This window comes from Phyllobates terribilis, unplaced genomic scaffold, assembly GCF_046119375.1.
Source record: "Phyllobates terribilis strain yellow unplaced genomic scaffold, ASM4611937v1 Scaffold_1__5_contigs__length_1240528914, whole genome shotgun sequence".
NCBI lineage: Eukaryota > Metazoa > Chordata > Amphibia > Anura > Dendrobatidae > Phyllobates > Phyllobates terribilis.
In genome coordinates, this window is record NW_027362761.1 from 960,260,014 (window position 1) to 960,285,721 (window position 25,708).

The following is a 25,708-nucleotide window of genomic DNA, read 5'->3' on the forward strand; positions in this document are numbered from 1 at the left end:
CTGCAGCAGATAAAACAGATTTTAATCAAAACTGCAGCAAGCAGCCCAGTAAGTGACACATCGCTGGAATCAGTCTCTGTGCCTCATCATCTTGCTGCTCTCAGTTGGGCTAGCAAAAACCTGATGACTGGTTACCTTTAAGCAGAATGGACCTTTATGTAAACCATGCAATTCACCATCTATAATACATCGGATTGCCACCACATGAGGACTTCTTGTGGGTGCATGGGACAAATAACCAGGCTCCTATGATTTTCGTGGATTAGAGACAAAAAGTGGCTAAAATGTATCCAAGTATGTGACTTTATGTGACTTTATTAAATGTATATCCTTTAAATTGTAGGTACAGAATATTCCACGTATTATTAGTAATCCATCTTCTGCCAACCACATGCCATATTTTAACAGTCAGTCTCGGCTTCATCCAGAAAAGCTCACAATGATTGCAGTCTTTACAGTTCTTCAATGCAGAATCTACTCTGTTCCTTTCATGTCAGGAAATAGACCCTTTGTATGAAAGTTGCCTTGAACAGTTGTTCTGACTGTGAGTGCATAGCTTTATGTGATGCACACATCTGGATTGAAGTTCTTCTTGTACCTGTCTTACTCTTAAACAAACACAGTAATGTATGAAATTTAAGATCAAACGTGTGTTTCAGTCTGAGTCCTGACTCTTATCCTATTCTTCTGGCCATCAGTTCTCCAGAGTAATCCTGGTCTTTTCTCTACATGGGAAAAGGGAGAGACTGTCAGGACATGGCAAAAAGCTACAGAGAGGAAATGGTTAAGAAGTTCAGTCCTTCCTATGCCCCCAAGGCAGAGTCTTTTTGATGTATGTGCTTGAGGTTGGCAGTGGATCAGCTTGCTCTGTGTTTTATGTTTCTCTGTTCTGCCTCTTTTGTCTTCAGCAGGAGGTGGAGATTATTCATCCCACCCAGCCATGGTCTGTGACAGCCTAGCACAGATGAAGTTGTGATCTCAGACAGAAAGTTCACTGCTTGGAGGTGCTGTGGAGAAGTTTGGCTGCTGCAGTTCTCAAGTGTGCTCTTCCTCATGATCTGGGATTTCTGCACTCACAGGAAACATCTCAGACATCCATCAGCTGCTATACCTGGTAATGCCGAGTTATTATTTTTCTTATTATGAACTGGATATTTACCTTTTTCCCTATCCTTACACACTGTTTATTCAGTACTGAAAAGGTTAATATTGAGCAATAAATCTTGTCTTCTTTCCTCATTTTGAGCATGATGTTGTCTGGAGTTTAATCTAAGGAAGTCATTATTATCAGATCTATCTTTAATTTCTTGTTAAGGAAAAATGAACTAATCTCATAATTGCTGTAATTAAGTAATCCCCGGTAAATAGTTGCGGGTTCTGGGGTGTTGGCAAATAATAGAGAAGAGAGGCAAAAGTGTACATTCATTAAGCTACATCTGGGAATCAGTTACACTCTTTGTTTCTGGCTCATTTGCAAGTTTTTTAAAAGAATTCTTATGAATGAACCTGGAGTCATCATCATCATCACCCCCTATGTAATATCTCTACTATGGCACAGGGAATGTAACACTACTATACACAATTTGTGTATGGGGGGCTTTTATTATTTAAAGATCAGTTCCGTGAAATGTTCATTAATGTGTTTGCTGGAAAAGAGCATGAAAAGGATTTATACATGCAGTTGCCCTGTTGAAATCAACATCTATTTTTTTTTATTTTCTCAGAGCAAATATGTCACCATTGCCCCTAACATTTAAAACACTGGGTAAAAAGCCACCACCGTGTCCTGAATCTCCTTGTAGGTTCTGGATATCTTTGCAATTGCTTTGTACAGTTTGCATGTGTAATTTTTGAACTCTTGTTTCCTATGTATATAAAACAAATACTAGCACATCACATTGTAGCAAAGGTCATCATGATTGCTGTGGATATTCTTGATGCTTTATACCTCCTGCCTCAGTGATTTGGCACTGACAGCTTTGATTTTTGGATTGCAAGCTTCTTTGTATGTATGTTGTATTTGAGCCGTAACCTTGTGTGTTGTCCATCAGTATAAAATGCAGATGCAGCAGAGGTTTACTTGATCATGTACAGCATTGCTAAATTATTCATTTGCTACAATTATTGATGATAATACAATTTGTTCTCTTACATAGGACTGCAGGCAAACCTTTTATATTAGCTCATCTAAATCACCTTGTACTTAGGTCAGATTGTACAATTTTATACATGATAAAAATTGCATGTATTTTGTGTCATATTTCATGTATTTTATACTTTACATATGCTTGAAAGGCATAAGTTATATTATGATCAGTCATGGCAGGAATGTTTTGCAATGACCCATTGACTGATCAACTTGTAGTATATAGTGCATGTCTCGTATAGTTTATTTTATACTGTGCTGTGATGAGGACTTTCTAGTAGTAGATGGTATAACATTTAAATACAGGGAATACTGTGTATTAGTATGAAAATACAGTATTATATAATAGTAAAACATTAACAGCTTTATTATTAGCGTTTTGAGAGAAAAATAGATTTCATGGTAATACATATTATGTAAAATAAAAAATTATATTGTGGTACTGTATTACCCAGAAAAATCGATGTAAATACTTTTCTGCCTAAAAAAGACAAACGTATTCTAAGAGTGATACCTTTATTGGCCAACCAGAGGAATATGTTTGCAAGCTTTTGGAGCTTGCCTGAAGAAGGAGCCTTTAGGCTCTGAAATATCATTTTTCTGGTTAGCCAATAAAGGTATCATTCCTAAAATACGTTAGTCTTTCTTGGCCATAAAAGTATTTACATGGTAGTAGATAAAGAGAGAAGAGAGTACCTGATTGTACCACATTCCATTTGTGTTCCAGACATACTCATCCCATGGGGAGCTGCTTTCTCATACAGCTCAGCTCTGGAGTAAGACATATAAATAGCCATGTGAATACGGCTTAACCCGAAATGAACGTGATTCCCAGAGTCACAATCCAAATATTTAGTTTGTGCTTTACAATGCAGTCTTCAGGAGAGGGCAAAGGAGAGTAATAAAATAGCCCTAACATGCTCCCTGGGGGATTCTGGATACTACAGCACCCTTGGTCTTTCCTGCTGTGGGATTGGTTTGGTTGTGACACACCACACAGGCTGTATATCGAAGTGTGTGATTTACAAGTGGATTCTATCTGGAATATAAATATTTACATCCATCTAAATATCTTTCTTTATAAACAGGAGTTTGCTGCAACAGAAATATTGAAGCGAATTGGTTGTATTATTATGGTTGCTATCATTTTGTAACAATTACTTCAAATATGACACATGCAACAATCTGTTCAGAAAAGGTTATGGTTTTATTACTTACAATATAGGTAGTAAATAGAGTTTATAGTGATGATATATTACCAAAATGTTTACTCGGTTGAGCTCACAATCTCAGACATTTCTCTGCACAGTGATTGACTGGAGTATGTACTGTATGTGCTGTTGACTTTGTAACATGTTAGTATGAGCTTGTCATGGGTCCTGTAGAATATTCATTGCATTTAATAAATACTAGTGTTGCTATAAACACTAGTATTTAAATATCATACTAGCCCACAAACTACTATTTCGGACTATACATAGTAGGGCAGGGAGGTTATGTTATATGTCGCACATCTTCTCATATTATTACAGTATAGAAGGGACGTCTCGTCAAAACTACTTCTTTTCATATGTTGCATTAGGGCATATAGGTTCAATTTAGGTGGTCCCCAATCTGGATCCACTTTCTGAGCCATGGAAGAAAGCCGTGAACATAGAGCATCTCCTGCACACCTGGCCATTTTAATAAACAGGATTTAATATCACACTTAATGCAGAAATCTTAATCTGAAAAAGAATTGTCAAGATATAAAAAGTTTTTAATACAAGTAAAATACTTTCAAAAATTTGTAAAGCTATGATTAGCCTGCAACTCACTATAAGGCCCCATTCAGTAGCACGAAGAGTCTCTATTAAAGGGGTTTTTCCACAAAAAGTTAATGTCAATCAATATTTTGAGTAATAGATTTTGGAATAATAATAAGTACCACAATTGGATGTGTTTAAATAAAATGTTCCTGTGCTGAGATAATGTTATAAATGTGCCCCTGCTGTGTACTGTGTAATGGCTGTGTCTCACAGTGCAGAAACATGGTCTGATCAAACCACAGCTCCTGGGCAGGGGGGGATGCAAAAGACAATACAGACATTACAGCAGGGGATCACAGCTGTGAAATATACTTTGTTCGTAGGAAAACCCATTTAAGTTCATATTAAGGAGATGGTGCCTCCATGTCATGATCCTCTCTGGAAGCACGGATATACAATACGTCATGCTAACATACCACCTTTTTCATGGTTTCTTAATAAATCTATGAGAACAACCTTCCATGTGCATCTGTGTAAAATTGGAAGCACATGGAGGTACAGTAGAGGGCTACACCTAACTATGAACATACAGCAAGATCATATGGACAGAAGCTTTGCTGGGAGGAGGTAAATTTACATGGGAGGAATATGTAGGCATACTATCTTCATATTATTTTTTATTATTATAAGTGGATAGGTAGACGAGGCCTGGTTCAAGTGGCGACAACGGTCACCAGACCTTACCCAGATGGACTTTTTCTTTTGGGAAGTTATACAGTATGTACATAGGTCTATATGGACACATCCCATGTCAGACTGAGGTGCTAAGGGCCCATCATTAACATTGACTCTGGTGGCTACTGTTTAGCTACAATCAACTATTATGTAATCCAGTGTCCAAGTCCCATGCACCATTGGTACAGTACAGACCAAAAGTTTGGACACACATTCTCATTTAAAGATTTTTCTGTATTTTCATGACTATGAAAATTGTACATTCACACTGAAGGCATCAAAACTATGAATTAACACATGTGGAATTATATACTTAACAAAAAAGTGTGAAACAACTGAAAATATGTCTTATATTCTAGGTTCTTCAAAGTAGCCACCTTTTGCTTTGATGACTACTTTGCACACTCTTGGCATACTTTTGATGAGCTTCAAGAGGTAGTCACCGGAAATGGTCTTCCAACAATCTTGAAGGAGTTCCCAGAGATGCTTAGCACTTGTTGACCCTTTTGCCTTCACTCTGCGGTCCAGCTCACCCCAAACCATCTCGATTGGGTTCAGGTCTGGTGACTGTGGAGGCCAGGTCATCTGGCGTAGCACCCAATCACTCTCCTTCTTGGTCAAATAGCCCTTACACAGCCTGGAGGTGTGTTTGAGGTCATTGTCCTGTTGAAAAATAAATGATGGTCCAACTAAACGCAAACTGGATGGAATAGCATGCCGCTGCAAGATGCTGTGATAGCCATGCTGGTTCAGTATGCCTTCAATTTTGAATAAATCCCCAACAGAGTCACCAGCAAAGTACCCCCACACCATCACACCTCCTCCTCCATGCTTGACGGTGGGAACCAGGCATGTAGAGTCCATCCGTTCACCTTTTCTGCATCTCACAAAGACACGGTGGTTGGAACCAAAGATCTCAAATTTGGACTCATCAGACCAAAGCACAGATTTCCACTGGTCTAATGTCCATTCCTTGTGTTCTTTAGCCCAAACAAGTCTCTTCTGCTTGTTGCCTGTCCTTAGCAGTGGTTTCCTAGCAGCTATTTTACCATGAAGGCCTGCTGCACAAAGTCTCCTCTTAACAGTTGTTGTAGAGATGTGTCTGCTGCTAGAACTCTGTGTGGCATTGACCTGGTCTCTAATCTGAGCTGCTGTTAACCTGCGATTTCTGAGGCTGGTCACTCGGATAAAGTTATCCTCAGAAGCAGAGGTGACTCTTGGTCTTCCTTTCCTGGGGCGGTTCTCATGTGAGCCAGTTTCTTTGTAGCGCTTGATGGTTTTTGCAACTGCACTTGGGGACACTTTCAAAGTTTCCCAATTTTTCGGACTGACTGACCTTCATTTCTTAAAGTAATGATGGCCACTCGTTTTTCTTTACTTAGCTGCTTTTTACTTGCCATAATACAAATTCTAACAGTCTATTCAGTAGGACTATTAGCTGTGTATCCACCAGAATTCTGCACAACACAACTGATGGTCCCAACCCCATTTATAAGGCAAGAAATCCCACTTATTAAACCTGACAGGGCACACCTGTGAAGTGAAAACCATTTCGGGTGACTACTTCTTGAAGCTCATCAAGAGAATGCCAAGAGTGTGCAAAGCAGTCATCAAAGCAAAAGGTGGCTACTTTGAAGAACCTAGAATATAAGACATATTTTCAGTTGTTTCACACTTTTTTGTTAAGTATATAATTCCACATGTGTTAATTCATAGCTTTGATGCCTTCAATGTGAATGTACAATTTTCATAGTCATGAAAATACAGAAAAATCTTTAAATGAGAAGGTGTGTCCAAACTTTTGGTCTGTACTGTATATTCTGTGCTTGCTCAGAAGGGTCTCCCACTAGGCCCAAAACAATAAAATATCAAGAATTCCGAGGCACCAGAGGATAATTGAAATGTTGCCTTATCTTTCTATCATTGTGTTTCTTTTAATAGTATTGAATAAAGATCTAACTTTTTAAGGATAATCTTCTGGTGCCTCGGGATTTTTGGATATTCTACAAGCAAATATTACATTATCCTCATTAGCAAATGTACCTATTCTTCTATACACTGGACAGTTTGCTAAATAAATGATGAGATGCTGCTTTTGTCTGTACATAGTGAATTGAGTGTATGGTGCTAACTACTGTTTATATAAGGGGATGGGACTCACTCCTGCACAGGGGCCCACCGGGGAACTCACCTGTTCCCCTATGGCCATGTTCGAACCTGGACACATTCCCCACCTATGTTGGCAGCTGGTATAAATTCCTGGAAAGTCTGTAAAAATAGTTCATATTTTTTCCCTGTCAGTAAAAAAAATTGCATCTGTGATTTTTATTTCTTTTTTTTTTTTGAGCTGGAGGAGCTTGTATATAGACTAGTGATTGTAGAATTTTACTTTTATAGTTAGAAGTAAACTCTACTTATGTTTTTCTATCAATATTATGGGCTGTAGACAGGTATCACTTGTGATCTTTATGATTCATTACGGTTTTTCAGTGCGTAAAAAATGTTGGCCATCTGTGATTTTTTGATCAGTTGCCCAGGAAAAAAAAACAGGCTGGCAACCCTGATGTGTGGATTAGCATCTACAAACACAACAAGAATTGCATGAATGGAAGGGTGTAATTAGCCTTCTTCATTTTGATAGGTGGCTAATTATTTAGGTCTGTACTTTCCTTGTAACCCTGAATATAACATACCTGTGTTTTCTTTTCCAGGCAAGCAGTTAGAGGTTCCCTAGAAGTGATTTCCTCTGGGATTGTGGACAATAAGGAGACATGGGTTCTGTTATCCTGAGAGTTATTGTGCTGTTGGCATTGACCGGACTTGCTATCAGTAAAAATGCTGGGGATTACTTCCACAATCGGACTGACACCACTGCTGACTTCACAATGAACAGGACCTTTCCTCAGCGTTCAATGAGACCAAACAGTACTGTTATCTGGTGTCCTCAGAGGACTAAAATCAGCCATGTCTTCAAGTACATAAACACCACATTATCTTGTGCTATTTTCATCATTGGGATGGTTGGAAATGCAACTCTTCTCAGAATAATCTACCAGAACAAGTGCATGAGGAATGGACCAAATGCTCTGATAGCCAGCCTGGCGCTTGGAGACCTTATCTACATTGTCATTGACATTCCCATTGTTGTGTTTAAGGTAAGCGAGATATTTTTGATCTCTTCTCAGCCATGGTTGTCAGTGGGTGCCTCCTTGATTGCTACAATATCATAAATAAAGAGAAATGTAACATTTGTTAAGGATGTATTTACCCTGACCAATTATCAGGAATGAGCATTCCCAGGAACACTCATTTCCTAATTATCAGCCTGTCTAAACGGATTGCTAATCAGCTGATAAGTGAGCAAAATGCTCTTTCATCAGTGGAAATGATTTTTAAACTTGCTTAAAAATCATCGTTCTTGGCAGCACATTGTCTTGCGTTGATATGATATGTGCTGCCGAGAACCATGATATTCTGTGTGAAGAGAACAATCATTAACAACCATTCTCTGAGCAAGGAAGTGTGGTTGGCTTGTTTAAAAAAGGATATTACATGGCCATTCATCAGATTTATATAGCCAATCAGTTATCATTTAACGGCCAAGAGTCGGGCAGTGAAGACGCATCTTTAGCTAGCTGACATTTGGATTCTTAAAAATGATAACCTTTAATAGCAGGATCAGTCTGAGATCTGCTCTAGTTGTGTCACACAAAGTTTGTATTTCCAGTGATGAATTCTATGTCTTGTTAGAAAACATCTTTTTCTCTGGAAGTCATCTTGGTGATCAACTGATCACTTTAGGATTACCTAACCTTACCTAAGCATTTGTTACTGTCAGGGAGCCTCCGGCCAGGCATACTATGTGGCATTTGCCTAACAGCCATTTGTGTAAATCTCGACGTAAGGTGAAGAGCAGTCTTCCTTTTTTGCTCAAGTTTCTAAGCTGGAGACCCCGTTTTATATGATATTCTCAGTACATATGAACAGAGGTGATCTTCATAAGACTGCCCTTTTATTTTTCTTTGTTTTGTTTTTATTATTTCAATGTGAGATCTCAAAACCCTCGCTTTTTAGAGAGAAAGGACAGCGAAAATAATATAAGCATACATTGGGTGATGGTTATGAAAGGCTGCATGACCACGAAGTCCAACAACATGATCGCAAGTGCCCAGGGGTCAGTGCTTCCACGACCTTGCCCACGACTCTAGTCCAGGGCACTACACATGAGGAGGCCACTTCCTGAGCACTACACATGAGGGTTGCACCTACTGGGTGCTACACAAAAGAAGGCCACCTCCTCGGCACTACACATGAGAGGGTAGCATCTGCTAGGCACTACATATAAGGGGGCCAACTCCTGGGCAATACATATAAGTGGGCCACCTCCTGGGTACTACACACAATAAGGCCACTTCCTGAGCACTACACATGAGGGGGCCACCTCCTAGGAACTACACATATGGGTGCCACCTCCTGGGCACTACACATGAAGGGGCCAGCATCTGGGCCCTACACATGAAGGGGTTACCTCCTTGGCATTACACATAGGGGGCCACACCCCTGGACCCTAAACATGAGGGTGCCACCACCTGGACACTACACATGAGGAGGCTACCTCCTAGGCACTACACATATGTGGGCCACCTCCTGGGCACGGTGCTTGAAGGGTCCAGCACATGGGCACTACACATGAGGGGGCCAGCATTTGGGCACTACACATGAATGGGTCACCTCTTTGGCACTACATATAAGGGGGCCCCCTCCTGAGCACTACACATAAGGGGACCACCTCCTGGGCACTACAAATAAGAGGGCCACCTCCTGGGCATGACGCACAAAGGAGCCAGCATCTGCTAACTGCACATGAGGAAGCCAGCATCTGTGCACTACATATGAAGGGGTCACCTCTTTGGCACTACACATAAAAGGGCCACTTCCTGGGCACTACACATAAGAGCACCACCTCCTGGGCACTATATATAATGGAGCCACCTCCTGGGCACTACACACAATAGCACCACCTCCTGGGCACTATATATAATGGGGCCACCTCCTGGACACTGCACATAAAGGGGCCACCTCCTTGGCACTACACTTGAAGGGGTCACCGTCACCTCCTTAGCACTTGTGATTGCAGCATAGGAGTCATAAAAAAAAAGATTCCTTGTCCAGCATAGGAGTCATAAAAAAAAATATTCCTTGTCATACAACCTGCAGTAACATCCCCCTTATATTTACACTACTTTCCTTACTCTTTCTATAAAGATTTCATCTGTTTTGATGGATCACAATTTCTTACCAACTCCCTATAAATAAAGTGGTTCATATGTAGCATATTTTGTCACAGTATAGTTGTCCAGTGAAGCTTATAATCAAATGTCTTATCCATAAGCAAGCAAATGCTGAGCTATAAACCAAATGAATCTTTTTTCATTTTTGAATAAAGGGAAGACTGAATAAACCTTTGGATGGTCTTTAAGATGCCTCTTCTGTAAAGTAGCTTATATTAGTGATAAGGCCACCTTCAGATGATAATGACATGACAGTTTTTCTAAGTTTTTCTTTTTTTAACTAATGAAGTTAAATACTAATAATTCAGTAGTAAATTCATTGCTTTATCGCCTACACTTCCACAGACTAGCACTGCAGATGTGTTGGTGTTATATGTTTAAAACCTTGTGTCATAGAGTTTTACGCTCATAGCAGAACACTTTTTACCTGTTTTTCTCTACTTTTACTGTTGATAAACACCATCTATGTCTCGGAGGGCAAATACTGGTACTATGACTGTTAAAAGCAAAGAATATCTGTGGATCTCATAGAAATAGGTATGCGATATATGTTTTGTCTCATAAAGTGGAGAGATCCTTAAGATTGAAGGATCCCAGTTGAAATGAAATTTTGCACAGGAATGGAAGGAAACTTTTGAAACTTATTTTTTGGGGAAAAAAAAAGCAATAATTACAAAGAATAACAGGATGATGGTGGTTTCTATTGCTTACTATAGAAACTGCTATTCCTTCATAGTACAGAAATTAGTTTAAAGTGGCTCACAACTGTTGTAGGTGAATAGTCTAATAGTTTGAAGAAAAATGGAAGAAGTAGTAATGTTGAGTATGTCATTCATTTTCTTTGCAGGGTCCCAACTCTGTTTCTGTAAGAGTGCAATCAGAATGTTTATAGTAATCACGATTTTGGCCATAGTAGTATCAGTTCACATCTGAGTAAATGACAAAACATCATGTCAGTATAAGAGGTCCCGGAGGTCACATCTGTATTAGGTTAACATTCACCCAACATATGGAGATCATTTTCACAGGGCATCAGCTGCAATGTCAGACTCATATTTATTACAGCCCCTCATGTTCAGCTATGTTCTCTTTTTACTTTCTTTTAGCTGCATGTACATAATATTTATGATGACTTGTAATATCTCAACCACGGTGCTGCCAATATCCAACTCTTTGCTCATCATAGTGATTTCGCATCTCCATATGTTTACAAAAGTTATTGAAAGGAAAGCTTTGTTTATTAAACAGTCTGATTTTCTATCATCCAGATCTATTCTGATACAATCCAGTGATCTCAAAGAACTCGTGTTTATCACAATCAAGGACAAGAAAAAAATCAAAAAGTACTTTATTAGACCATTGGGATGTTTATACAAGATATTTGTTGCATGAGGGTATTATAAGGAAATTAAAAACGAAAGAAACAAATTGGAATATAAGTTGGTATACATGCAAAGTGTAGGCGCATGTTCACATTGGCCACTAAACAGACAAAACCTAAGATAAAAGGAAAATGAGCAAATATCCAGCAAATAAGTAAATAACAGTAAATAACATAGAATACTTAGTTAAAATTGGTTTGATCAAAAAAATGTATAAGCCATCCCACCACGTCAAGGTGACCCTTAGTCGAGACAGTCCTAACTTCTAGTATTAAAACCTTACCATGTGTCAAGAGTTAGGACCATTTCAATTAAGGATCACCTTGCCGTAGTGGGATGGCTTATACATTTTTTGATCAATACAATGTTAACTACAGTAAGTACCCTATGTTATTTACATGCACTATTGCTGTTTATTTACTTATTTGCAGGTAAATGCTCATTTTGCTTTTATCTAAGGTTTTATCTCATTATAAGGAAATTGACCAAAATTTCCTGAAAGTAAGCACCCATTGGGTTATTAAAGTGAAACTGTCATGTCCTCAAACGCTATTAACATGCAGATACGCAAAGAAAGCATGGCTACCGGGAGGAAATAAACTTTATTACTCCTCAGCCTCAGTCTTAGACCACCGCCCCACTATCAGTATTTGGTCAGTATTCAGTCAGTATTTTTTCTCAGGAGTGGGAACCAAAACCAGGAATGGGTGATAAATGCAGAATTGGTGACTTGTTTCTATTATACCTTTTCTCTGATTGCTCCTCATTTGGTTTTGGCTCCCACTCCTGAGAAAAAATAGTGACCAAATACTGATAGTGGGGCCCTGGCCTTAGAGGCGCACTTGATGTGGCTTCAGTCCCGGTTCAATACATAGGGAGCGGAAGCTGTAAGAACACACTGGCATATTGACTGACAGCCGTCTCTGCAACGTAATACTGCACTGCCGGGGAAATCTTACAGCCGCCGCTCACTGGGTACTGAATGGTGACTGAAGATGAACTGGCTGTGCCTCTAAGACTGAAAGCCAGAGGAACTACACATAAGGGGGACATCATATGTTCATTTCTCCGCAGTAGCTGCGCTTTCAGTACAGTGGTCGCACAGCTTTCGAATGTTATTAACCTGAGGATTAACCCCATATCTGTAGGCTAATACCGTGTTTAGCACATGACAGGTTACTTATTTGTTTCATTAGTTCTCCATTTTCAAGGAAACACAATATCAAATAAATCATGACGTGGCTCCGAGATAGATTACACAAATCTGTAAATTACCTGATTTCCATTCTAGTTCTCGGAAATGAAAGCATACAGATATCAGATAGAACAGATGCAAACTGAAGATATTTGGGGGGTGGGGGGACATTTGAATGAGTCTTGTAACGGAGCATTTTATTTCCATTTTTCTGCACAAATGGATGAGAAAACAGAAATACAAAAGGAAATGTGAACAGAGCATTTGGAACGATTGGACCTTTGCATTTAATCTGATTGGAACCAAATTCAAATAAATGATGCAAATTCAAAAAAATAATGCAATACTTCTAAAAAACAGTAAGACATGAAGTTGAATGTTTAAATAATCATAATTCATTATTCTATATAAGTTACAAGGTGATCTTGGATTGAACCTGTGGACTGCTTGCTGTGACTGAGAATTCCTAGAAAGATCTGTGAGATGCAGTGAGAATTTCACATGGTTACTTTGTAGCTGCAGGAATTGTTTTCATTAATTTCTAACTCAAGTCATTGACAGAAGGATCATTTGACTGAGGAAGTTCTCTTGAACTTTCTACAAGTGGCAGGTCAAATATCATTGCTCGCAAGCTTGGAGATCACATTCTATTAAGCCTTGTAGCATACAGTGCAAGACCTGTTATATTTTTATTACGACTGCACAGTCCTCTGCCCAGTCACATCTAGTCTGCAGTCTATACATTATCTGATTTCCATTCTAATTCTAGGAATTAAAAGCAACTATAACTTAAGCTTGCTAAGCATGGAACTAATTTTATCCAATTAGAAAATGATTCAATGTAAATTTGTGACACATATATCATACAAATCAGTGCTCTTAACCAAAACGTCAAATTTCTGGTAAAATGCTTTACACATTTTTTTTTTACCAGTTTAAAACCACCTTTTTTGGTACTTACAGATTTCAATAAGTTATGTCAATACTTAGGTGAAAATGGGAACCTATTTGTGGTCGACATGGGGACTTTTATGACATCACTTTTTCTAAAACCTACTAATAAGTATATCATTGAAACAACACACAATACATTGTGTGTCAGCCTCCCTCACTTTAGGCTGTCCTGCTACCTGGGTAGGTTGTGAACATATCACTTGATTGATACTATGTAAATGCATTTACCTATTGACTTTTCTTGCTTATTGTGTGAGAGATAGAGGCCGAGTCATTATGTTTTACCATAAGTGTGGGAAATTGCTATCGATGGCTCTGCCCTCCGCTTTGGCAATATATTCTGTATCCTAACTGTCTACTACAGGTTTGGTGGGACCCCATTAGACATGTTAAATGGTGATACCTAGAACTGCACATGACTTTATAAATTTATTGTCTGTTCTGTCTGTTTTGTATTAATTAATAGGTGTATTTTAATATATTTCTAATAAATATTTATTTTATCTGAGTTTATAATACTCCGCATTTTTCTCCAAACTTATGGTCCATTTAGGTAAACCAATAATCAGTTAATGAGCATTCATAGTAGTGCTCGTTACTAACTATCGGCCTATTTTAACAGGTAGATGATCACCCAATGAATGAGCAAAGTGTAGTGATTTTAGAGACGGCATAAAAATCATAATTATCAGCAGCACATCGTCCAGTATAAATAAGCAATGTGCTGGTGATAAGATAATATTCTATGCACACAGAAAGATCATATCAGTAATCGTTCTGTGCTCAGAAAATATTTCCGTTGGTATGTTTAAACCGGCTGTTAAATGACTGTCGATCAGCTTGTATATTGCTGATTGAAGGTGAATTAACAGCCTGAATTGTTCCATCTAAAGTGATCATTAGACTACAAATAATCAAGACTGGCATTATGTATGCCAGTCTTCATGAAGAATCCGCTCGCGTAAGATTAACTAAATTCATTAAGAGGCACATGCTCCTTAAAGAACTTGACGCATCTTTCAGCTGGAACACATCAGCATTAGAAATAAAACTAGTACAAAAAGATATATTTTGTTTTACAGTCTGGCTTGGAAATAATTTCAACTGCTGTCAGAAATTGCCTTAAGGCAAAACAAAATGTCCATAAATGCACAGACTATGATAAAATGTAGCTTTTATTTGATTACTTAATGTACAACGTGGATCAATATATGCAAAAGGGATTTTAAAAACAGGACATGTCTAAGGATTTTAGTTTTTTATACTAGTCAGTTGTTTTTTGGGTAACTTTATAGATGCAATTTTTATTCTTTGGGAAGGGAACACAAAATTGTTTTTGGATTTTGTCACTGTTTTGAATAAAAACTTGATAGGTATGTTTTTCACGCATGAGCTAGGGAGTAAACAGATTAATTTACTGGATGTAAAAATCACCACTTTAACAGGCAGACCGATAACACTGACAACTACTGAAAGCCAACAATAACTTTTTACATTGTGAGAGTTGGCACCCCTCGTCTTAATATAGTGGCATAGCTATTGGATAGTACCTTAAGGGAAGGCATAACTATTCACAAGGAAAGACCTTCCAATAAGAGACCAATGCATTGTATCCACATTTTAAAACACATGGGTATCCTAAACGAGTTTTGTATAACGCCTATTGAAGGGCTAAAAGTAGTGATAGAATTTCCTAATAAATAAATCAACATCACACGCCACGCCATTACTTGCATGTAGGGTAAACAACATGTAAGATCTTGAGAAAATTTGGTCCCATTTTTGAGGCAGACCAGAATTTGAGAGGAGTAATTGGAGATACTGCAGGTGTTATTTAATGGAGAGGAAACATCTGAGAGATCTGTTCACCCATAGCCATCTGGCAATATTAAAAACAAAAACTGATCACAACTGGTTCAAAAGGCTACACAGAGGATTGTTTCCATGTGAAAACTGTACCTTCTGTAAATACACTATCTAGGTAAAAAAAATATATATTTTTATCCTAAGGGCAATTTGCTCAAGTTGCCTTTGAAATGTTTATTTCTCTCATAATTTCCACCACTTTTGTGTCATAAATTATAATGAATTGTTTGGGCCTGGCTTGGCCACACCCCATACTTCTAAGTAGTCCTAATTAAAAAACAAAAAGGCAAAACTCATATAAAAACTCCAAAAGGCGCAACATTTAAGTGCGCAATAGTTTTACTGTTTTATTCCAGATTTCTAATTTAAACTATTGGATTAATCAGCCCACATATTTACATAGTTTTTATCTATTATGTTCGGCATGTGCAACAGAAAAACTGTCAACACACTCACCTGATGTCATTTTGGCCTCCATTTGGATGGTATGCATTGACATCATTTTCTTTCATTTTATAGACACTCTTATTCAGTAACCCACCTCTTTAATATTGGGGCTGATTAATGACTTTTGTCTCTGTATGGCCATACAATGGCATACATTGGAAGCTCCTTTGGAAGTGTATGTCAGGAAATACTCGTAATGTAATATAAATCAGACAAGGCTCACATGTGATTTGGACTTACGATTAAGTTGCATTTACCCTGCAAGATAATCGTGAACATATACTGTATCATGCCGCCGGTCTGCCTTGGTAAAGGACTATTAGATTACCTAAACCAGATATAGTTGTGAGTGTTAGGTTACTGATAGCAAAAAGAAATGTTTATATGGTGAAAAATGAAAATACAAAGTATTCATTCGTTCATTAACATACTGAAAGCTGGAGGTCCTACATCCATCCCACCTGCTATCAGATGCCTAGGCAGAGAGAAAGATCAGATGGAAGACATCAGCCAGAGAGTGATTTTTTTGTAGCGATTCTCCACTCTAGTTATTAGAGAGGCGTCTTGAACGGGACAGCCATCCTTATGACATTCAAAATGAAAAAGAAAAAGAACTAAAATAATGTGGCTACATAAATATGCACACGCCTAAAATAGTACTTTGTTGAATTACCCTGTAAATTTAGGAAAACATTCAGTCTTTTTGGGTAGGAGTCTATTAACATGGCATATCTAGAATTGACAATCTTTGCTCACTCATCCTTGAAGTAGTGCTGCAAATCTTTCAGATTGCGAGGGTATCTCCTGTGTACAGCCATCTTCATGTCAACCCACAGATTTTCATTTAGATTCAGGTCTGGGCTGTGGTTTGGTCATTCCAAAACTTTCATTTTTGTCTGACAAACCCATTCTTTTGATTTGGAGTTATGCTTATGGACGTTGGCGTGCTATAAAAGGTGAAATTCGTCTTCAGATATTTAGCAGAAGCCTAAAGGCTCTGCTCCAAAATTTACTGACCTCCTTTGACGAAAGCCCAAGATCAAACTACGAAAGAAAGCCCCATAGCATAATTCTGCCTCCACAATGGTTCACTGTGGTATGGTGTTCTTTTGGTGATGCACAGTGTTGTTTTTCTACTTGCTTTTGGCAAAATATAGCCCGGTTTGGATGTTTTTCTTTGTAAGAATGGACTTCTGCCTTGACACCCTACCTCACAGACATGAGAAGAACACGGGAGATTGTTGCAGTACACAACCAGTACTTTCTAGAAATTCCTGCCGCACCAGCAATATTACTGTAGGCCTTTTGGCGGTTTCCGTGACCAATTCTCTCAGAAAATCAGAAGCACAGGAAATGATGGCAGCTGTGTGCGAACAACTATTTAACATGATTTTAAATTTGATTGGCTAATTCTGAACACAATAATATCCCCAATTATAAGACTGTGTTCACACGTATGCAACCACTTTGTTTTAGTTTTATTATTTTTATTTCTCCTTTGAAAATGATTTGTTTGTTTCTCAATGGATTTGTACAGATTATGTGTGACATTAAAGGTGATAAATGTCTGAAATGATTCTTCTTGTTGGGATTTTTTCACATGACAAAAACCTGACATTTTAATAAGGGTGTTTAGACTTTTTATATTCACTGTATATAACTAAACAAAGAAAAACTGTTATACAAATTATAGAAATGTGATACAAAAAAAAATTGAGATTGAGTAACCAGCATTTTTTCCATTATTTCTTCTCTCTGACACTTATTTGAATAAAACAAATTGTATTTCCAATATGAAAGGACTGCTGTCTACAGTGAAAGTGAGTGGGCATAATTCACATTGTGCAAAGATAAAACGACCTGACTGAAGTCCCGCATGTATTTTATGTGCCCATAACATCTTCAGCTAAAGTTTATCTTCATGACCCATCAGAATAAGTTCTCACAGTTGATCTGTGAATACATCTATTCTATCAATTAGTGATTCAGAATATCCCAGGACCTTTACATCAGAACTGTGGGAATTAGATACTTTTGTAACTAAAGACACCTTTGTTCTGCTGATGGTAAACCGCTTTCCCACAACATGAACATTTACAAAGTAACAGAAATAATAATCGTTCACAATGTCTCGAAAGGAGATATAATCTTTACAAATGTGCAAATTGCATTATTTCCGTTGACCATTATCTCATTTGATTTGTTAATTTAGTAATGCATTACCTCGACTATGTTAAAAAAATAAACTAGATAGACATGATATGGATATCTCTAAGGTCTATTGCGATAGTAACTTTAGGTCTCTTCTAACCATACCATTGCACATATACAACAAGTATATACAGTATGTTCTCTTTAAAATCACATTGGTTTCATGACATACACTTCCTCCCAGTACCACAAATTCATACTACCTAAATAGATTTTCATTACATTAATATGTATAGGTGTGTCCAAGATAGTAGGGAAATTATACTTTGGGGAAGACTGAAGAAAATGGAAAGTTATTCATAAACCACCACATTGATTGATGATACTGATGTTATGCATGTACCACACTCACACACGAGTAAAGGGAATAAGAAAGATTTGCTATATAGAGAAACGGCACCTACATCCATCTGGTCCCTGTACAGACTTGTCAATCCCTAGCTGCACAATTTAAAACACCACCTCGGGCCTGACTCCCTAAAAGGCTGTCGAGGGGTTTCTCATGTCTCCTGAGAAACCAGAGGGGAGCCGCAACACACTGCCAACAAGGGGAGAGGAAGGTGTGCAGATGGACACGAAGACCTAGGGTGAGAAACTTAAAGCACATTCATAAAAGGGGAGAGAGGAAATAGTAAGGAGAACCAAAAGATAAATTAAACTAGAAGTGCTGGGAGGGTAGACAGAGACACACAGCAAGAATATAAGCAGTGTAAGTCTAGCAGGGTAAATCCCTTCACTAAAGGGCTTGAACGCCTTAGCACAAATCCACCTTGAAGTATAGCAAGCAAGGAAGTGCAGTGAAGGGATAATATATAAAGCTCCACCCAGAACGTGATAGGGCAAACCAAAATGGGAAAATGGAAAACATCTGGAAAGGAGCAAACCAAGAAGGGAGAATAAAGACAATAGGAGCAATCAGCATATGGACAGGGAAGGAAAAGAGCAATAGCTCAACAAATAGAAGAACCGACCACAAAGCAACAGGTCACAATATTGAATCCCCAAACCGAGCAATTACAACTAATATAATGGATACTAGCAACATTTACATTTCATCATCAAAGCTTAATGTGGTTAGCACTGTAGCTTTTACAGCATTGGAGTCCTAGGTTCAATTCTCACCAAGAACAATATCTGCAGGGAGTTTTTATATTCTCCCCTTGTTTGCGTGGGTGTCCTCTGATACAGCAGCAAATGCTTAAAGTTCTGTAGGCTTCAAGCTGGGGGGCTCCATAGTATGGACATGTTTTTCCAGCACACCCCATAGATGCTCCACAAGATTAAAATGGTTGTCCTATTTCCCAGTTTGAACTGGCAAGATCTCAAGTTGCTATCAAATTACCCTCGTATTGTTTCTTGGCATCCTCAGTGGTCCAAATCTATGCTCAGCGCAGTGTTCTATGACTCTTTCCCCTTGTCTACTTAGGATCACGGATGCAGCAAGGCATGTCTGTACTATAAGCTACATGCTGAAAACTACAATTTGCGCATCAGACACCAGTGCCCAGTGCTATTTAGCCCCACCAACTGTTCACATCCTGCAGTTTTCTCTTTCCCCAGGTCATCCTCCAGCATATAAAGTCATGTTGGACTGCCCATGTACTAGCTAGAGATGTCATTCAATAAGAAAAGGGAGGAATGTCTGAGATGATTTCTCATCAGCAGGGCGGTGATTTGGATGCATTGTACTACATGATCTGATGATGTGACGTCAGTTAAGTATTGCACTGAAAGTGACAGGGGTCATGTGATCATAGTGTGCAGCTTAAGATTGGGAGGAAAGCGTAATACATCACAGTTATAAAGTTACTTAGCTTGCCTAAAAGGAGGTAGAAAGTTAAAATGGGGCAACCCCTTTAAGATATAAGGAATTTGGAGGTGAACTCTTTGCCATCCTACAATATTCTGGAACATTTTTTCCAGCATAGCAGTGTTCAATATAATGAAGAAGGCGGCTTCATATAGGGAATACCGTTGTCATAAAGGGGTGTACTTAATATGCAGCAATGTGTTAGGTAGGTGATATAGAGAGAAGTATCATCTACGTGGATGCCAAGATCTGAGGTTTCTGAGCATCACACTGCCACCACTGGCTCACCTTATTACTATAGAGCAACTTGGTGCCATCTATTTCCCAGGCAAGCTGTGCACATACCTGGCTGTCCAGCATGAATCATCATTCCAGGCCACCCTCTTCCATTGCTCCATGATGCTTAGTTTTTGATTTTAGATGTTTTTAGCTGGTTGCACTTTAAACATTTTTAGAGGGAATCTGACAGATGGGTCAACCCTCCTAAGCTGTTCATATGGGCATGTAGATCATAAGAAGCTGAATAAAATGATACCTTGATATCTGCAATTTGATGTCTTATTCTAGAGAAATCCATGTTTTTCTTAATATGTAAATGAGCTGTAACGATCTATGGGCCAGGCATAGATCTCCCTGAGAATCTGCCTCCCGAGCTTATTTTAAATTAAAGGGAGCATTACCAGTGTGAGACATGTAATGACTGACAGTCTGCTCTTCTGATCTACATGTCTCACACTGATAACACCCTCTTTTTTAAATAATAATATCTGGAGGCAGATTCTCATGCAGATCAGTGTCTGGCCTATAGATCTAAACAGCTCATTAAGAAAAACATGGATTTCGCTAAGACATCAGATCACAGATATCAAGGTATCATTTTATCAACTTTCTATGACCTGCATGCCCATATAGACGGCTTAGGAGGAGCGATCCTACTGATAAATTTCTTTTTAAGATAAATTCAACTGAAAAATATTTACTTCTGCCTAGTTCACAAGTGTCTGCTATGTTTGAAGCTCCTAATTATATTGCCTTTGGGTTACTTGCTAGACACATTGTTTAGTTTTCAATCATGAGATAAAACTGGAAAAGTGTTTTTAGCATCTAGAATTAACATTATTTTGTGACTTATTATTACTGGCCAAAGAAAAGAGAAATTGGAACTCAGATTTTACTGACACTTTTGACCATACGACTAGGAATGAGTATTTACTCACTACTTCTAAATAGAAAATTCTTCCATATTCTTATTGCGTGAGTAGACTTCCAGTAAAAGTCTCTGCATGGGCTGTCTTTCATCTTGGTTGAAACTTCATGTGTACATTTAGTGCAGTGCCTTAAAATGTCTACTCTTCCTCATGCTTCTTTCATCGTCTCAAAGGCCAAGGATATTATGACTTCAGATTTCCTCTCTAAAGCTATTAGCAACGACATGATTCGTGCACAAAAACAATTTTTTAGTAGAAAAACAGTGGAAACATATGCAATTGTTTCAGGGGGTTGTACAGGACATTTTGTGCAGTATTGTTCGTAGTGCATGCTCGTACGTAGCAAAACACACAGCAGCTGACAACTTTCTCTTCATGTGGCTAGGCAAAAAAAACAAAAATTATTGCTATTCTGAGAAGTTTTAACATGAATATATCCAGTCAATGTACAGTTTTATCCTGATTGTCATTGACTAATCTTTCTTTGAGTATTTACTTAGTAAAATCTTAGCCCCAAACATCAGCTCGGGGCGATGTGCAGTTCTGCGCTGCAATAACAGGATCACTCAAGAAGTCGCATTACAACAACAAAGATCATTCTAGTGTGATATCTATAGCAGAAATGACGTTACTGTATTAAACACAAAAACAATTACCTTGCGAGCTGTAGACATATTTGGCAGAATGAATTACTTCACGTCTATTGCTCGGAAATAAAAAGTTGTGATATGCAGACAAGTGTTCTAGTCATAAATTCCTAACTGGGATATTTGCTGGAATTGAACTTTGATGAATCCCAGCCACTAGCTTTCAACAATGGCTTACAACGTATTCTTACAGTAACATGATATTATCAGCTCTGCAATGTATACTTCTGTGGGTGCTTTTTCTCCTAACCCCCAAATGGAAATTGATTTAGATTAAGCAGGAAATGCTTTTGTGGTGTTCAGATGAAATTGGTGATTAGTGTGGGTTAGAAAGGTATAATAATGCAAAACATATACCCTGTGCCAGAAAGGGCAAATAGACACTATCAATCCATAAGTACTGTAACTATATGACCGTAAAATGCTGTTATTCAGGCCATAAAACACTAAAGTATGACCCTTTTTTTTCAGAAAACAAATGAAATACAATGTTATTTAGACACTGCATGATTCTATTATTTGGCCACACTATAAGGGGTGGTAATAGAAGTTATTGCTCACGACACAAAAAAATACAAAATACTGGCACTGAACTCTTATTAACCTCTCATTAAAGAAACACTCCCATCAAAGTTTGTATCCTCTTAATATATTGCAGTCATCATATTGTATAGCACTGTGTACTTACCGTTACTCATTTTGCCCTTCTACCCAGCTAATTCTTTTTTTTTTCCATTAGGTCTAAAACATCACATGATTAAAAACTGACTACCTGAAACCTTCTATGCTCTATTTAGGAACAGGAGGTCTCTTATCCCTGCATAAGTCATCTCCCTCTTCAACTACTGACCCAGCTGCTCCCTTTCTCCCCCTGCCAGGGACTTTGTAGTGAGTAGAATTGTAGTTCTAATGATGACTCATGTAGGGAAAACAGACTTTCTGTTTTTACATAGAGCTTAGAAGGACTCATCCAGTCTGTTTTTAATCACATGATGTCATAGACCTAATGGAAAAAAAGAAGAATTAGCTGGGTAGAAAGGCAAAATGAGCAATTGTAAGTACACAGTGTATATAATATGATGATTGCCATATAGTATGAGAACCAAAATTTAGATGGGAGTGCTTCTTTTATGAATAGATCAAACTAGATGACATAAATGAACATCCACTCTAGTTTTCCCTTGTTATCATTTTTTTAGCATTTAGTATGATAATTTATTGTCGTATTCTGGCTTGAAAAAAGATAGAGATGAATGTTGAGAAAGACTTCGTAATTCACAACCTTTACATATAGATCACATACTTGAAGTCAAGAAAGACGTGGTTTCTCACATTTCTTACAATTTTGGTCTGACTAATAAAAAGTTTTTGGATATCTTCCAAATATTTGGCTTTCCCTGAAATGATGACACAGTCTGGTTACACTGAATAGCAAACCACTTTGGATACGTGAAAGGAACTAGATTTCTTGTTAACATTAACTTGTCACGGTTTTAAAGGCACAGGCTTGGTTGTTAGTGATAATGAGATGACCATATTGTTCTTTGTTGGGTGCAGTTCAGAAGGCAACACAGTGATGGTGACCCTACTGTCAAGGTTCAGCAAACTCATTATACCTTTAGGTCTGAATAATTCCAAAATTGTCAGTCATCAATACAATAAGATAAAGTTACAATTTATTAGCTTTTTAAAGAAATCATCCCTCAATAATGTGAAAAAGTATACATATTAATGTACAACATAAATAAAAAAATGTTCCCTTAGGAGCATTGTCAAATCTATACCAGCCTGTTTAGCGTGGGAAAGTACAGTCTCCATATGCTGCTCACTGTGCTAATCATCACTTTCATGAGTTCCTATTTGTTGGTGTGCCCAATAAAACACAAATGGTTCCATAAAAGCTTCTGCCACAATATCCAATACTATTTCTAGTGTCAGATTTTAAATAAAGAAACCATTTTACTGTCTTCTTGGGATATGTTAATATAATAGAAGGTAGATCTTTAATCTGAACCGTAAGCTTTAAGCTAAAGAAAAGGAAACCACATGGCTGTCTATGGCCATTAAATTCAATAGACTCCCACTCTGACTTTGCTGCAGAAAAGCAAGTATTTACAGATGTATCAACCTAGAACTTTTTCTTACATTTTCTTGAAGTTATAAAACTTGTCATGATATCAGTTCATTACAATATTGTGCCATCGAGGAAAAAAGTATAGGTTAATTCTATACATTTATTATTTTACAGTTGCTCAAGCTATGGTTTTGGTCTTTTTTTTTACATGAAGTCTATTGATGACCAATGGTGATGTTACACACCTGTCTCGGGCATCCTGGGCTTCGCTCCCTTCTCCTGGGTCTGCTGCCCTCTATTGTGCTTCATGTCAGGTTTTGCAGGTTGCCTGGCGTGGATCAATGACATCATCTCTCTAGGCCAATTTAAGGCCCATTGACACACACACCTATGTCTTGGGAATTCATGTCTAGAACTCTTATGTTTGGTGTGCTCCACCATATGTCCCTCATATGTCTACTTTCTTCCATCCTTGCTGGGTTCCACTTCCTCCGCCCTGCTGCTCCTGAGATTCCTGAGTGCACCAAGTCCTCACTGTCCACGTGCCTTCCTGCTTGCTGCCCCAGCGCCGAGGTCCATGTGTCCACTTGGACCTGGGGCTCAGAGGATCCACCTCACCTGGTGAGCCTTGACAGGCAATTGATGGAAAAAGATATCATAGATTAACATTTCATGTTTAACATTTCAGGATTAGAGTGCAGTGAATCTCTCAAACTTTGAATAGCCCTGAATTGCTCTTCTATTTTCTGTCTTCTTTCTTCTTCCATATACTGTATCTTCCTTCCATCTTCCTTCTGACTAGGGTTAAGGTTGACAAGGCCCCACATTGTCACGTTATATGTCAGTGATGTGCATTGCACCACTTTCAATAAGGGGGGTCACGACACATATCATTGACATTTGTCGCGCCCCATCTCAGAGTATGGAGCATAATATATGGAAGACCCAGCTGGAAGGGAGAAAGAAGATAGAGCCTTCTATCTGTTACAATACGACCAGCGAAAACAGGCAAAGGGACGAGCAAAGAGAGGTGAGTAGAAGACATTTTTTTTCCTGGCCCTCTGTGATCCAGCAAAATGGCGGCCAGCAAAAAACGGATTGCAAAAAAATGTAGGGTTTAGGACCCAGTTGGGATCATGTCGGTACTAGGTCTCTGAATTTAGATTGTAAACCCAGTTAGATATAAAGACTGGTGTGCGTGACATCCATCTCACTACAACATGGCATTATATGTTTGTGGTGTACATATAAGTAACAGTACAAAAAAAACAGTCATGTAAGTTCAGTGAGTCTGGATACACAGAATCTGATGTATGTAGCAGATCTATGTACTCATTGTATAGAATGGACAAGCTTGTGTAATCAAAGATAGAACTCCATAAATAAGGGTGATCCTCAAGATTTCAGCATTGCAAGATTGTGACAGGCAAAAGCATTATATTACTTCACCATTACTGTGGAATTCACAATGTAGTGTTTGTGTACTCTCCAAGGGCTGCAAGATTTGTTGATGAAGTGAGTGCTTTAGGGCATAGGTGAAGACCTTCAGTTAAGTAGGTTAAAAGGTTGATGGGAGAAACCTCAATATTCCGGCCTCAAGTCACAGAGCATTCATCGGAATCTTGTCTACAATGTGACCAGCCAAAGAAATCCATAAAACATTAGACACAAGGTTATGAATGGGTGCATAAAGGCTATCCTTGAAATCCGTGGAAGAATACATATTAATATTGTACGTTCCACATATTTTGAAAGTCTTTTCTGAAGAATAATCATTTTATGTAAACTGTCACTGAAATGTTTACTAGAGAAGTTGTTTGTGTATGTGGCTCTTATCATGTTTTCAAATATGACTGATCTGATATAGTGGTTTGTCTGTAGTATGGTTTCCGCCTGTTGATTTCTACAAACAATTCCTATTTATACTTGAAATCTAGTTCTTGGGACACACGTCTCCCCTGCTGCGGCTCTGCTCCATGTAAGAGATGTGTTTG

At 38.3% G+C, this 25,708-nt stretch overlaps 1 protein-coding gene across 1 annotated transcript in view; it reads left to right on the plus strand.

The window, feature by feature from the left end:
- Positions 1-937: 937 nt before the first annotated feature.
- The window catches only part of EDNRA (endothelin receptor type A), a 71,963-nt gene continuing 47,192 nt past the window's right edge, over positions 938-25,708 (plus strand). Inside the window, exons 1-2 of the mRNA XM_073642507.1 lie at positions 938-1,114; positions 7,341-7,784. Coding sequence (XP_073498608.1) covers positions 7,401-7,784 — 384 coding nt within the window. The 5' untranslated portion in view covers positions 938-1,114; positions 7,341-7,400. The remainder of the gene's footprint in view (positions 1,115-7,340; positions 7,785-25,708) is intronic.